Genomic DNA, 15,361 nt, shown 5'->3' with positions numbered 1-15,361 from the left:
CACCGCTAACCTTTCAGAGTTTTGTGGGGGGGGGGGATTTCCTGTCCGAGACGGTCACTCCGGGGTTTGTCTGGGGTCCCTGCAGAATTGAGATGCAACCAGGACGTCAGGTGTCGGTGAATGTGTCGCTCTTAAAAGACTAAAGGATTGAGAACATAACATCTCGTGACAACTTCGAAAAACTTGCTGACATTTGTCATGGAATCAGAATAAGTGTATTTCTACAACTTTTTGATTATGATTGACGTGTATGCGTGTGTCAAAGTCAAGCTTTTTCAGCCCCCCCCCCCCCCCCCCATACGGTCATCTATAGAGAATCATTTTTCATTTCTGCTTGTCACTCGCCTCCTCTCCCTCAGGCTATACACTCACTCCCTTTGTCTGTTTATTTTATTTTTTATTTACCACTTTTAAATAAATCTTTTTTTTCTCTAATGTTATCCAGTTGACAATAACAGAAGCACCTGTCTTTGCTCTGTTTCTCGACACACACACACACACACGCTCACGTAAAAGGTGGAATGAGGAGGCGTGGAGCAGAACTTGTTGAATGTAAATGGCTCATTGTTTGTCTTGTTTGTCTTGTTTGTGCCGCGGTGAAGAGACCACACCTGACAGTCTGTCGTCTCCTCCATACCATGTGGGAGAGAGCGGAGCCCACTCATCCCTCGTTCAGCCTTTCACAACCGTAAACATCTCTCAGGGATAAACAACTCCCAACAACCCTGCTTTACTTTAATGATATATCCAAATTGCACAGTATTACCAGAAAACCCTTAGTAATGCAAGTGCTGCTTATTAAAAGTTTTTCGGCATCCGCATTTCCTTTTTATTTGACGTTGCCAAATGATTTGCGATGCTTTATTATGATTACAGTAAACAGAACCTGGCCAGTTTGAGATCCACCCTGCTGCTCCAGCATGTAAATGAGGTGTAGAGTCAGGTAGAGGCTCTTCCTTTCCCCCGGCAGTGCTCCCTGTTTGTTTAAGTGAACAAACATGTCCCAAAATTAACGAAGAAATGATTTATCGAGGTTTAATCGGGCCAAGCAGCACTTTTAATTACCCCAAAATAGCAGTGATTAAATTGGCAGGCAGGTTGTTGAGGAGGTGTTTTTTCGTGGCGGTGCAGGTCGGGCTGAGCGGCGTCTTGACCCCCCCCCCCCCCCCCCCCCTTCAGGTGAGGGTGAACCACAACTCCGTAGCTATGGCAACCCGGGGCCCAGGGACAAGATGGTGGTCAGCAGAGGAGTGAGAAGTCAATAACGGCTTTAAAAGCTCCTCTTTCGGCCTTAAGAGCTCCGCCGGGCTGCCGGTAAAAAGCGCACACGATTCCAGCGACCTGCGTGGGCGTACACACTGACACGCATCACATACACACACCTTTTAGTCGCAGACTGGAAACCCACTTACAGCTTTTATTGCTTTTCTGTCCTGTTTGGGAGTTGTTGTTTTTTTTTCTTCCATATAGTGAATATTACAGCGACATGATTGAAAGAACAGAAACTACCTGACGTGTGGCACTTTGTGGATACGCAGAGGAAATGTGTTGCATGTTTACCAATCGCGACGCACCGGCGCTCTCACCGTTTATGGACGAGTCTCGTAATTTCAGGGTCTCCGAATCACCGGGCCGAAAACACAGCAAAGTGCAAAAAGTCTGAGGCCGTTTTACCAAATAAACGGTAAAGTGGTCTCAGGCTTTCCCTTTTCACTTTTGTGAAATCTATCAAACGTGTCGTCTAAAGAGACCAAACACCGGGCCCCTTTATTAGAGCGTGTACAAAGAGAGGTTAGAAAGGAGAAGTGCACCGTTTCCTTTTCCCTCTTTAACTCACTCATCTATCTTTCTCTCCCTCGCCGCTCACTTAGGAACCCTGTTTTCTGTCTTAATTTAAATCTCCCTCCCTCACTCCCTCTTTGTTATTGTCTGCTTCTCCCTCGCTCACTCATACACTCTCTCCATTCTTCTATCCATCACTCCGCTTCTTGATTTTCCGTCTCTGTCCATCCATCCATCCATCCCTCCCTCCCGGCCCACTCTCTCTCTATCGCTCTTTCTCCCTCTCTCTACCACTTTACCTCTCCCAGTCAACCTCTTATCCATGCTGATGGATTTCAATGTGGGGGGTCGTTCAGCTGTGCTTTTTAAAAAGCTGTGTTAGCGAAACGCACGTCATTTTTCTCCCTAACTGGATCATTTGTATTTATTTACCCCCCTCGGTACTGACGCCTGCCTTAACTAGAGCGAGCATGAGGGCTTTTTAAGGGGGATCCGGCACCCGCCCCCTTAACCCTATTAACCCCTAAGTGGACCCAAATGATGATAAATAGACAACGTGGTGATTTGGAACTCAATATGGTGGCAGAGTAAAGTAATCCATACCCTGGATGGAGCCGCAGAATGTGTCGCCTGTGTTTAAACAGATGGGTTAGGATTTCGAGTAAGACGTGTGAAACCCGACTAAAACAGAGCACAAAATGTCTCCCGCTTGTTTGTGGTCAAGTGCTTTTTAATCATGATAGAATAATAACAGCATTAGATGTCATTAGGGAAACAGAACAGATGGCTTCATCTAGCGCAGGTTTGCTTTTAAACACACACACACACAAAAAGACAAGAATCCCCAGAATCAACCAGAACAACAAATGAAACGACAACAATGGCCGCTTTATACCGGTTTCGCTATGTTTGCGACACACAAAAACAAAATTGCCTGTCGGGTTTGGATCAGGATCGGTTGGTTTTCTCTAGGGGTCGAACAGGGTCAGACATTCTTAGCCACGCGCTCTAATTCGGGGCCAAAACAAAGATGTGTAATCAGCACAAGAGCCGAGAGGACATTGTCCAATAGAGTGGACGCTAGAGTAGACAATGCCCCTTCGTCCAGTGTGTCTGTGTTCGTCCCATTCCTTGTAGATGCTCCTTTTTGCTTTCTGTATTTAAAGTTGGAATGCATCTCAAACCATGACAGATGAACGTACATGTTTCCAGATGTGTCTCACACTTTGTTCAGCTATCGAAGCATGTCCTCTCCTTAACCGAGATCTATGAACCTCATTTTACAGCAGCGCTCGGCTCCGTTACAGCTCATGGTAGTCATGATCAATTTAAGTTGCTTTAGAAAAATGACTCGATACCCTTCCGTCTATTGGCATAACTCATGCACGGCGTATGGAAATCCAGGCATCAGGCTCAATTCATCCCCTCCTAGTCAATATGTCCTTTGAAGAATGACGCCGGAGCCATAAACCCATCGGAATGTGTCCCCCTGCATGGAAATGTGCTGACTTGTGCAGCGGCAGGCTTGAAAGAGGGGGATTGTATTAAATGATATAGGGACACCTTGAGGAGGGAGGTGGACAGTGAGAGGGAGTGAGCAGGTAATCTGTTCTACTTTATTGCATGTTAAATGGGACACGTTCACCCTCTCACATCCTGCCTGCCCCTCCTCTCAACCTGGTTTTCGGTCCTCTCCTGGAGGGAAACTTTACAAAAGGAAGTGAGAGGAGAGCTCTAGGAGTTTCCTCTGCCTCCCACCTCTCCTCTCCAACTCTCCCTCCCCGCAGACACCCCTCTGCCTCTTTTCTCTGCCGTCTTGTGCCGTGCTCTGGCTTGAAAACATCCACCGGCGGTCTCTGGCTCACCGCCTCTAATAAAGCACCCCCCCCCCTCCTCCTCCTCCCTCATCTGTCTGCTCTTCTTTACCCCTGTCTGCTTTATGATTCATGACGCAGAGCTGAGGAAGTGTAATGTTGGTATCTGAAGCAACCGCCTCCCTTTCAATCCTCCCTCAATCAGTGGATCCAGGCAATAGGGACGAGTGTGTGTGTGTACGTGTGTGTGTTTGTGTGTGTTGGGGGTTGGGTTGGATACGGTGATGTTATAGCAACCTTTACTGCTACTAATGACTCAAGGCGAGACCCTATATGACTGTTTAGATTTACGGTCTCTGGGGTACGCAGGGTGCATCACACACAAACACACACACACATACACACACACACAGAGAGCAAATAATACTGTCTCTGTTTAGATGTCTCTGTTTGTTTCAGTCCCCTCCTCCTACATGGAGGTTTATTAAATATCCCATGAACCACTGAGGATAGAGGGAAGGAATCATAGCGGAATTGTTTTGGGGATATTTTATGGCAACGTCTGCTTCTATAACCTGAATATAGGTTATTAGAACGTGTTAGTTATATTTCTGTGCAGACATGTCGCATTCAAATTTGTGTCTTTGATAATGTAGTGCTCTTACATGGTGTGTGATGGCTGTACAAGATCGGCACTCACACAAAGAGAAGGTGTATATTTATACCATCATGGGTTCACGGGATGAATCAGCAGTAAAGAAAAATCGAAATCTCTACTTTTGTGTTGTAAAATCTCTAGTTTCACACTAGAACCTGACCGATTTATCAAAATGTATAAATAATTGATCGATATGAGCCTCTTGCAGATATATTGGCTTCAGCATATATGTTTGACGATTCAAATCAATAACGAAAACCCATTTTACAGAATCTATAACGCATTAAAGATGTGCATTCATGGTTACATCTAAAAAATATATATATTTGGTCGTATTAGTTTTTTTCTTTCATTAATAGTTATTAGTAAGTTTATGGTTAAACTCCAAATTATCAAGCTTTATTTACATTTCTTAACGGTTTACTAAAGATATCTTAGTAATCATTGATATATTTTTTAATCCATTCTATAAATTTGATAAAAATTGGAAACAATAAGGTCAGGAAATTGGAAATTGGTATGGGAAATAAGAGAAAACTAAATATATAGTTTTACATCCTGTAGCCTCTTAACCTTTTTCAAATTAGGCTTCTGAGAAAGACAACTTTCATTTCTACAGTCTTACTGAACCTTGTTTTAAATATTCCCCTGCCCTCCATGCCTTTATTTTATTTCCTGTACATCATTTAAACCCAGTAAAGAAAAACAAAACTCCTGCTTTGGGAATGGGGAACAGAAGCTCTGTTTATGAATGCCTCTCTCCTCAGGTTACATGGGAACTGGATGATTCATGGTTGTTTTCAACGATATCTATAATTATACCCAAGGATTCCCACAGTGCAAGGATTCAGTGTGCTTCTACTAAGGAGCATTTAAGTGTTGGAACCATTCAAACTATTTTAACAAGAATTCATCAGGAACAACCAAACGTTTGTCTCGTTTCATGAGCTGTTTGATAGTTTTTGTTTATCAGAAGGTATTGATAAGCTCAACCAACAGAAAAATACTCATATCACTTGGCTCTGATAGATAGAATCTCACAAACTTTTATTGCTCAGTAAATAAAAATCCTATACTCTCATTCATAGAAACAGTTGTGTTTGTGGCCTATTACCGATACGACCTGTCTGTCCTATTTGCGTCTGCTCTCCTTGCTGCATAGAGCTGCAGTCCTGTGTTTCTGCAGTAAATGACGGGAGGGCAGCTAATGTGGAACTGGGGGGGGGGGGGGAGGCTGAAGTCTCTCCCTTCCAGCTCCGTGTGCTCGGCGTCATGAACTTAATGTTAATCTTAATGATAGATGATAGTGTGTGTGACAGTGTTATTGTCTCCATGATTAACTCAACCGCGGTCTGAGGCGCTTCCTCGCCGAGAGAGAACCGGGGAGCAAGCAAAAAATAGAAGCACCACTGTCTAGTTCCTCATCAGGCAATGCTCTTCACTTCTATCTACCCCCCCCCCGTCCCTCCCTCCCTCCCTCCCTTCATGTTACCTCCTTTCTCTCTCTGAGGCCATTACTGGTGATAAACACTGTGGTTTGTATCAGCAGGATGCACCTGGCATTAACGCAGATGCTTAAGAAAGTAATTAGTGGGTGTATGTGGCTCCTCTCGTCCCCGTAGATGCCCATAGGCGCTGTAATAAATGAGTGCCAGGATCCATAGGAATAGGATGGCAGCGATACCTGCCCCGCGCCGCTGTCATCGTTCAATACCCCGACGCAGAGCAATGGCCTTGTCGTGCCTCCCAGCAGATGACTGAATTTCTCCCCCGACGGATGCACAAGCGCAGAACCCCCTGCCCCCCCCGGCATGATAATGTCCCAATCCGTGCTTAAAGTTCTATAAATGCCAGGAATTACTTCAAGGCGTAGACTCTCCCCAGAATCAGCCGATGTTTTTAAAGAATACTCTGACATTTTGGGAAGAGTGTTTATTCACTTCCTTGCAGAGAGTTGGAGGATGAATACCGATTCTTTAAGTTTGTCTCGGTTTTGCCTGAAACGCCCCGTTCGTGGCCCTTCACTTTGAAATGGAGACTCTTAGTTAATTCTCCATTGCAGTGTTCTCTCCATGTGTCGGGTAATAGCCGCCATTAGCCACCGACTACAATGCCTAGGATACTTTCCTGGAAACAGATGATGGCTCAATCCTGTAAGACATTTCCTCTCCAAATCTTTGCAAATAGGAAAATATCGATTTCACAACCACATGTGTAGTATGAATTTCTTCTTACTCCGATGAGCGGTATATGGCCCCCTGCTCGGCTGATAGTATTTGTAAACATACCCGAAGTTCAAGTAAAGTCTAATAGGAGAAATCTGTCAGGGAGTTATCTGGAAGTGGCTGTTGAAGGTGTTGAGCCTGGTGCATTCTGGGTATTGAAGTATTCTTACTTTCTGGGGAAAAGGGGAATACCATTGACCCTTTTCTCTGTTGGTTTGCACTTATTTAAAAAAAATGTTCTATCTTTCCACTGCATGGAGCATTGGCGACTGAATGAAAAATATTGATAATTCTTGTTGCCAACAATCCTCACTGTCCTATACTGTAGGTTCTTCCCCAAACAAACATGACCATGTGGAGATGCACATATGTACACATCGTAGCTCCGCCATCTTCCTGCTGCTTTGCACCCTGGTTAATGACCCATGCGACCAATCCCCTCCTTTGCATCCAACGGGGGGGGGTAATTTCTCACTCCAGGGGGCAAATCAAACATCTGACTCTGACTACAGGGGCCCGGCTTCGCCCCCCCCAGTATCCCTTTGGGAGCTCCGGAGTTGCTGACGGGCGAAATCTCTCTCTTTCACACCCATGCAAGGCGGGTTTAGTGAGGCAGATGGAGTGTCCTGAGCACTGGTGTGAACAAAACGATGACACCGCCATTAGCATAATAGCCCGAGCGTGTGCATGTGTTGTCATTATGGATTTTTATGGGGTGTGTGAAGAAGCAGACAAAAGCAGTTAACACCGGCAGCGGCACCAGTGCTGCTGGTACCGCCTGGATTGGAGAAAAAAACGGGTTTCACTCCTGCATCTAACGAAGGTCCAATTGATGCACTTAAGTTTAGCGTAGCATCCATCATTAGAGGTGCTAGCATCTGGCGCTAACCAGCTAAGACTGCCGCTCTAAAGCTGAAGCAGACCTCAAGGACAGACTTGGAGTGTGCTAAGCTAGTGATGTGTAGCCAATAACCAGACAATTTGCATTCACAGTCTATAACAGCCACCTCCTCTTGGATGCTAGGAGATTGAGTTTGACATTTAAACCAGTCCAAGGTGATGGCTCCCCAGTTTGTAAAGTGTCGACACTTGCATGGAGCCATTCTGAATCAATGGATGGATTCCACCTTGTAGAGGGATCGATACTCTCGTCCATAACACATTTTAAATGGTTTTTAGTGGTGGGACACAAGAAAAGGGACTCATTAAATGGGAAGGTATACTGAGCCTGCCTGCAATTTTAACCCCATCATCATTATCATCAAGCTTTATTGCTTTTCTACACTCAACCATCCTTCTCGTTTTTGCTCTGTATTGCACAAGGAATGGCAAAGTTATAGCTTCTCCTCCGGTCCCTCTCACGGACAGCAGCCGTTGTTCTGGAAGCTGTATTTGAAGCCTCTTATTGTCCATTATTATAAAAGCCCTCTGGCTCTTCTGTCGATATGTTGTAATGCACCCATGGACGTGGTCATCCCTGCAGTCCGGGCAGGTCGGATTGACCTCCGACCCCTCAGCAGCAATTACAGTGACGCTGATTCTATCTGATGGTGTTTTGGGCTGGAATGAGAGTAATAATAGAAATGACAGGGGATACACACACACACACACACACACACACACACACACACACACACACACACACACACACACACACACACACACACACGCATAGGGTAGCTCAGGGTGCTCTAACAGTTCATGAACTCTGTTGAGAGAAAATGACCATCGATTTGTCCATTTTCCAACATTATGTCTTCTTTTCCTCTTCTTCTCAATATTTTGTATCTCCCACTAATTCTGCTGTCAACCTGCATTACCCATCATCCACCTGATTTTTGCCTTTTGATTCTCTCCCACACATTTAACACGTCCATCCCTTTTCCTCAACTCTCACCCCTCACTCTCTCCCCTCCTGCCCCATCCTCTTTTTCTCTTTGACGCCACACTTTCCACAACTTCTCACACCGCCTCTCCCCCCCCACCCCCCTCTCTCTCTCCCCCCCGCAGGCGGTATGAGATGTATCCCGTGTGCACAGACCTGCAGGGCCAGATCCTCGCGTGCTACAGAGAGAATGTCGGGAAAACCCTCAACTGCTCCAACATAGCAGCTCTTTACCTGCAGTGTGTCAACAACTCCAAACAGGTGGGTGTTTACCGGACGAATCCTTTTTCTCATATCTCACGTGAACATCATTTGAAGCACTACGCTGGAAACGTTTGCATATGAATGTTATGCATATGTGCCTGGCACGCTTGTTAAGTGGAATGAAAGAGCAGGCAGGTGAGGAAAATATGTAAAACTTGAATTTAAAACCACAACAACCCACTGAAATAATGCATTTGTTCCCCCTTCCTGAAGAATGACAAGCATGAGCACGCACCCTCATGGAGAGATGATATGTGAGTCGTAGTGCTTCCTAATCCTGTAGTGTAGCTCTCAGTCGAATTGATGTTTGTATTACAAAGTAGTCCCATGTGTGTGTTAGCGAAACATCAGTGGCCGCTTAGATGTGTGTGATAGCCAGAGTAGAACAGTCGGTCTGCTTTTTAAATGTCTAAATGAAACACACACACTCACACACGCATGCTGGAATCCATTTACATGCAGCAGCCCTTTGCTTTTAGTCAGGAGAATCTCGTTTCCACAGGGCTGCTGGCGCCTGAGTACAGCTCATGCTACATAGTTTAAACCTTCTGCTGTATTTCCATAATATCTGCTGACACAAGCATCCCCTGACTGTCACTGTGTGTGTTTTAATGTAATCAAACCAAAGGAGCTAGTTGGAAACCGGTGTCCTCTCCATGTTTCCTCCTTTCATTGTCAACTACAACTCTTTTTTGTGTTCCTTCCCAGCGGCCACACACTGTGTTGTAATGGTAATGTCACTCAGGTTGATATTAACTTGATTCCCCCTCTCTCACTTTGCAACATGTAACATCCATTACCCCCCCCCCAAAAAGGCTCAATTTACATTCATAGAGCTTTTCTATTAGATTTTTTTTTTTTTTTCTGAATTGCATTGTTTTGCCAGAATTGAGGAGTTTCCAGTGTGTCGCTCACTCTCCTGGGTATTAGTGTTAGATCTAAAAGTCAGATGCAGGCAGATTTTTAAGCTATACATTATGTAAATTGCGTGATGTTTTATTCATTGTGCGCACGTGTCTCGTACGTGCGTTTTTTCGAGAGTGCGCTACCTGTAGCCTCGTCGGGATTCAGCCACGGTGCGTTCACAGTCCGGATGCTGCTATGATCCTGTAAATTGTTTGGAAGCTAGGCCGTGACGATATGGTAATCCACTTGTGTTTATCAGCCGGCGGCAATCGTGCCACACTCCTGTTCATCTGCGCTTATCTAAGACTTGCTTTTTAAAGACATTAGGTGCTGAAGAAACAGTTCTGCGATAAGGCTTTAAAGGAAGAATATGCAGAATTACACAGCTGACAAAACAGTGGAGGGGGGGGATGAAGTGGAGTTGATATGGGCTGATGCAGCTCGGTGATTAGGATGTTTACACAGTTTTATCACAGCCAGGCAGGAAGCTGCACCCCAGACGATGTGTCATAGGATGTGACTTTGACCCCCGGAGGTCAGAAGATCCAGACGTGTCCTCTAAGAGCCCGTCCCTCGTCCCCCTCCTTCCATTCCTCAAACTCGGCAGCACCACGGCTACAGATCAGGATGTGTGAGGAGCCAGATCCCACTGGATCTAAACCAATGACCCTAAATCTCTCTTCTACTACATTGACTCGTCAACAGGGGTCACCTGAAGCAGAGGCCTTTTCAGCCACTCGGCCTTTGTCACTGATAATTAGGCTTCTTATTGGCACCGTCGCTGATAACATTCAATCCCAAGTTCGCTCTCTTTTGTGCCCCTGCCGCCATCCCTCCATCCGCCATCCCTTCATCCCCTCGTCACACTTCTAATGCATTCACCACTTAACAGGTCCAGATAGCAACCAGTGTGGAGGAGGCAGTGGAAGGACAGATAAAGTCTCTTCTTTCTTTCTCCCTCTATGAATAAGAGTTTATCACGAGGGCCGATCTCTCCATCCACTGCTCGGCTCCTCATTCCATATTCTCGCTGCATGACCGCCTCCTGCTCTCTATCTTTTCCTTCTCCTATTCGTTTTTTTTTTTTTCAGACTGACCCATCCTCTTTTTTTTACTCTCAAAGGACCAAGTCTGAGTCGTGTTCGTGGTTTGGTGGTGTAAGGTCTGCGAGGTATTGAAATGCAAAAGATGCCGCGACCTTATGCAACTGCCCCGACGTCCCCTTTGATACAGACAGCGTTTCAATCAATATCGCTCCTCCAAGTATAAATTATGATTTAATTTGTCATTTCAGCACTTGTGTCAGTAAATCTTGACCAAGCAGATATTTTTACTTTTAATTTAATGTTCCTCTCCTGAAATTGATTAAACCAGAAAAAACAAATCCCTTAATGACCTTTAAAAATGTCTTCAAGGTGACACTACACCTTTTGTTTAGGACATTTTTATAAAAGATCAATATCTACATTGGATTAGTGCGTCTACCAATATTTGTTGCCCTATTGGAATCCGCTGTATTGATGCTGCCACGTTCCTGCATCTCAGCAGTGACCTTGGAACTGCAGACAGTGTTTTCATAACCTCCAGAAACGATGGTGAAGTTGTAATGAGCTGGAATCATCCGTGTTCCCATCAAAGTCTCAACCTCCACTCTGCAGTGAGGAGGCTCTCTTCAGGGACAGTGTTTTTTTATTGATAACCATTTTGTGGTCAAATCGATATTGCAGAAGATACACCCTCTGTTTATCCGCGGGAAAATGAAATGTTACAGACGTGGAACCGACTCCCCGTCATTAAGTTGGTCCGCGAGGAAGAACATCTTTTCTCTCTCTACCTTACTCGCTCCCTTACGTCCCTTAATTCCTCTATTTTCCCCCCGTCGTTCATCTTTTTCTCTTTCATACAGAGGGATCAGCTGCAATAGGTCGGTTCAAATGGTTATTGACAGCGAGTGCGGGGGGGGATTTGTGCCTGCACTTATCGCTAACATGAAATCCACTGCCCTGCGGTCCTTCTTCTACTTTTCAAACTCACTCCATCCTCTTCTCCTTTTCCGTTGTTTCTCTTTACTCTCTCAGGCCTCTCGTCTCTCTCTGTCTTGTCTCTCCTGTTTGACATATTATCTTTCCCCGTCTCTTTGCGTTGTCTATTTAGATTTGATTTGATTTGCCCCTCTTGTCTCTCTAATGCACTTCCCGCTCTGTTTCTGTCTGCAGAACAAGTTGAGGACCGGAAGTTAAGGAAGAAAAGGAGAAAGTAAGAGGGAGTTCATTGTGTGGGATTACTGATTATCGACCGAACGACTGACAGACCAGACTGCAGTGAAGGAGGAGGGGAATGAATCAGCACCGACACAGACACAGACACACACACACACACACACACACCCACACACACACACACACACACAGACACACACACCCTCCAAACCCTGCCACGGAGCCACCCCAGGCACTGAACACAGCACCTAGAATGAGAAGTAGACGTCCTTTCCCTCAACCCTTATCTTCTCCTCCTACCTCTCCAAACCTTCGTCTCTCTCTCCTGTGAGAATGGCAGAGGGACAGAGATACTGTCCGCCATTTTGGAGACACACCGGTGACCCGCGGGACCCAGCAGGCCGGAGCATGGCCCTCTGAAAAAGATGAACCAGAACCACCTCAAGAACACCAGCCATCCCCGCTCACTCCACTGCTCTTCAGAAAGCAAAGCTCTATTTTTACACCTCAGTGTCAGTCCTCAATATGTCGTCATCAATTCAGTGTTTCCACCAGTTCCTAATGCACTGTCCTGTTCACAGACACACACTTGTGTCCTTGTCCCCTTTGCATCTGTCGGTGTGATGTTGTCGTGTCACGTTGATATTGTAACGATCCACGTGTTGCGTTTTCATCCAGAGCAACACTTTGCCACGATTGTCTGATCAGAAGAAAAATAAAAGACGAAACAATACAGGAACTTGTGTTGAACTTTTCTCCATTAATATGCAATGGGCTCCATGTCTCAAGTGTGTGTGCGTGTGTGTGTGTGTGTGCGTTTTATGCTAATTACAGGAAGTGTTGTATATCTTTGATGGATACGCGGCCTTCGTGTTGTCACAGCGACATTTTTCCAAACGGAGTGAACGAGCCCAGGAGACGGGGACTGAAGCGTTGGGGGGGGGGGGGGGGGGGGGGGGGGTATTCGTCCCAGATGTTTGCTTCCTCATCCATCTCTCCCTCCGTTTCTCTATCTGCCTCTCTTTATTTAGCTCTGTCGTGTGAATCCTCTTCTGCTCAGTAACAAGAGCGAGGGATCTCTACCTCTTTCTTATCCGCTCGTTGTCCCTCTTTCTCTTCACTTATCTACTTATTCTCTGCCCCCCCCCTCCCTCCCTCCCCGCTCCTCTGTCTTCTTCCCCTCTTTCTTTCTGGAGTGCGTTTCTCCTCTGCTCAGTCTCCCAGGCTAATGTTGCCTTGGAGGAGACGGCTTCTCCACGCTGTCTGCACTCTGCCAGACTCCCTGGGTTGGGTTTAACACGGCAGACAGAGACACTGTTATGTATGTATGTGTGTGTTTGGTTTGACTGTGTGTGAGTGTGTGTGTGGGGGGGGGGGGGGTAGCTGTGTGTGTGACGCCCCCACCTCTGAGTCCTTGGGAGGCTTATGTGGGTTTGATGTGGAGGCAGGTGATCACATACAAGACTTTATCTTGATTCTGCATCAGAGGAACGTGTGTGTGTGTGTGTGTGTGTGTGTGTGTGTGTGTGTGTGTGTGTGTGTGTGTGTGTGTGTGTGTGTGTGTGTGTGTTTGTGTGTGTGTGTGTGTGTGTGTGTGTGTGTGTGTGTGTGTGTGTGTGTGTGTGTGTGTGTGTGTGTGTGTGTGTGTGTGTGTGTGTGTGTGTGTGTGTGTGTGTGTGGGGTTGAGAGAGATGGACAGAGCAGGAGAGCAACAGAGACAGGGTGTGTGTTTGTGCAAGCATGTGATTCATTGTGACTAATCCCCCTCTGTTTGTCAGTCAGCTGTCCTTTTGCGTTTTGACTTTTAGAGTCTCCGAGGGTTTAGGGGTCTGCTTCCATTATAGAGCGGCCGTGTGTGTGTGTGTGTGTGTTGGAGGGGGTCGGGGGGGGGGGGGGGGTCTAAAGGTTAGGAATAATGGGAAGTGGAGTTCGTGGCAGGTGTTTCTCCACAGAACAGACTAAGCCCCATTTCTTTTTCTCTCTCCCCACTTGTTTTCCCACTTCTTCCTGATACAAGCACAGACTCCTCTGTCTGAGCCGGGGCCTCTGAGCCAAGATAAGTGATTTAACGCTGTGTTCGGTCTTTAATAAGATTATATCCCCTCTAATATAATTAAAAGCATTATTATTATATCATGAGATCCCAACATGGGGCTTACCTTGCCTCCGCTATGACCTTTACAACCTTTTCAACTTGTAAATCTTCTATTCAGACGCTCAAAGACTCGAGAGGAGCCGGTGGAAGCAGAGTCGATGATGGGATTCGTCCTCTAAAGTCACAAAGACGCAGCGTTTGGTTTATTTAGCTTGATGAATCGCCCGAGGAGCAGCAGACAATTCAAACTTAATGTTGTGCTAAATTAGCTGGAATTTATAAACACGCCATCTGACACCGTTAAGATCTCCCATCTATCAGGTAGTAGAGGTAATGAGATTCGGAGGTGAGGAATAAGAATAGAAAAACACTTTTTTCTATTTCAGTAAGTGTGGATGAGATGTCGTTGAGTTCTAATATTCCACAACAGCTTAATGATATTTTAATTTGGAGTAAAACGTGTTTTCCACAACGTGAAGCACCGACAGTTGTTCGCTAAAAACTCGAACATGAACATAATGCCTGGAGGGCACATACCTCCATCCAGGCACAAATACCATGCACAAAAATATCCATTCCCTGATATAGTTGATAGGAATATTGTTATAGACATTATCTAAGTAAAGATTAACCCATAAAAATCAAAATATCTGCACATGCTTGATTTAAAAACGAACAAATGCACATCACCGCTGTAACATCGGAGCCTTCAGGAGGAAACTGGAGGGGCAGCAGTCATCATGAATGGAGAACAGGTCAGTGTTCTTTTATGATTCTGATTTGAGACACTTACCAGCGAGAGAGCATCTTCTCCCAGTATAACACTACTGAAGTCACAGAAGTAAGAACATCTCAAGACCCAGCCATGATGAAACCACTTCCCCTTAATGGGACGAGGCCCTGAGGTTGAGCTCCAGCTGACTAATCTCATCACCAGGCTGGTGTCAGTGTCAGTGTTACTGGGAATCATGAGCTGAAAAAAACCATCTAACACTGTTGATGTTTCTCATCCGTCTCTTCTCCGTTCTCCATGATGATGTAAGTCGTGTTTCTGCAGAGAGCAGGAATTCAAGACACGAACAAATGCTTTTATACACAAAAACAAAGTTATACAGTTGAAGCAGAAGCAAGAAGTGCTGCGCTGGTTCAGGTGCTAGTGTGTCTCAGTGAAGATCCACGTGCACCTGCAGGAAAACAATGGGACTGGGAGAATAATGTGATGACCACCCTGGATATCTGGAGCTTCTTGGAGACAAATGGAGAAAGTAGAAGTTCACTAACCTCCACCGAGGGGCCAACGGTCGGCTTGTGGAACAACATCTGAAGATCAAAACTTTTATCTGTATCTGAACACAACTGCACAAAGTCCGAGACATTAGTTTTACCTAAAGAGGCTTTTTATTTACATGAAAATCTGTGAAAAATTTGTCCAGATCCACACCAAACGTGAATTGCTGTTCCTTGTCCATGGATTTCATGTCAGAGGTAAAAACAAAAATGAGCCAAACTTTGT

At 45.5% G+C, this 15,361-nt stretch overlaps 1 protein-coding gene across 1 annotated transcript in view; it reads left to right on the top strand.

Annotated features, from left to right (window-relative positions):
• Nucleotides 1-12,486, top strand: part of chchd3a (coiled-coil-helix-coiled-coil-helix domain containing 3a) — a 62,810-nt gene extending 50,324 nt beyond the window's left edge. Inside the window, exons 8-9 of the mRNA XM_053415321.1 lie at nt 8,490-8,625; nt 11,751-12,486. Coding sequence (XP_053271296.1) covers nt 8,490-8,625; nt 11,751-11,774 — 160 coding nt within the window. The 3' untranslated portion in view covers nt 11,775-12,486. The remainder of the gene's footprint in view (nt 1-8,489; nt 8,626-11,750) is intronic.
• Nucleotides 12,487-15,361: the final 2,875 nt, after the last annotated feature.

Source organism: Pleuronectes platessa, chromosome 22, assembly GCF_947347685.1.
Source record: "Pleuronectes platessa chromosome 22, fPlePla1.1, whole genome shotgun sequence".
NCBI classification, from domain to species: domain Eukaryota; kingdom Metazoa; phylum Chordata; class Actinopteri; order Pleuronectiformes; family Pleuronectidae; genus Pleuronectes; species Pleuronectes platessa.
This window is presented reverse-complemented; position numbering and strand designations above follow the sequence as displayed.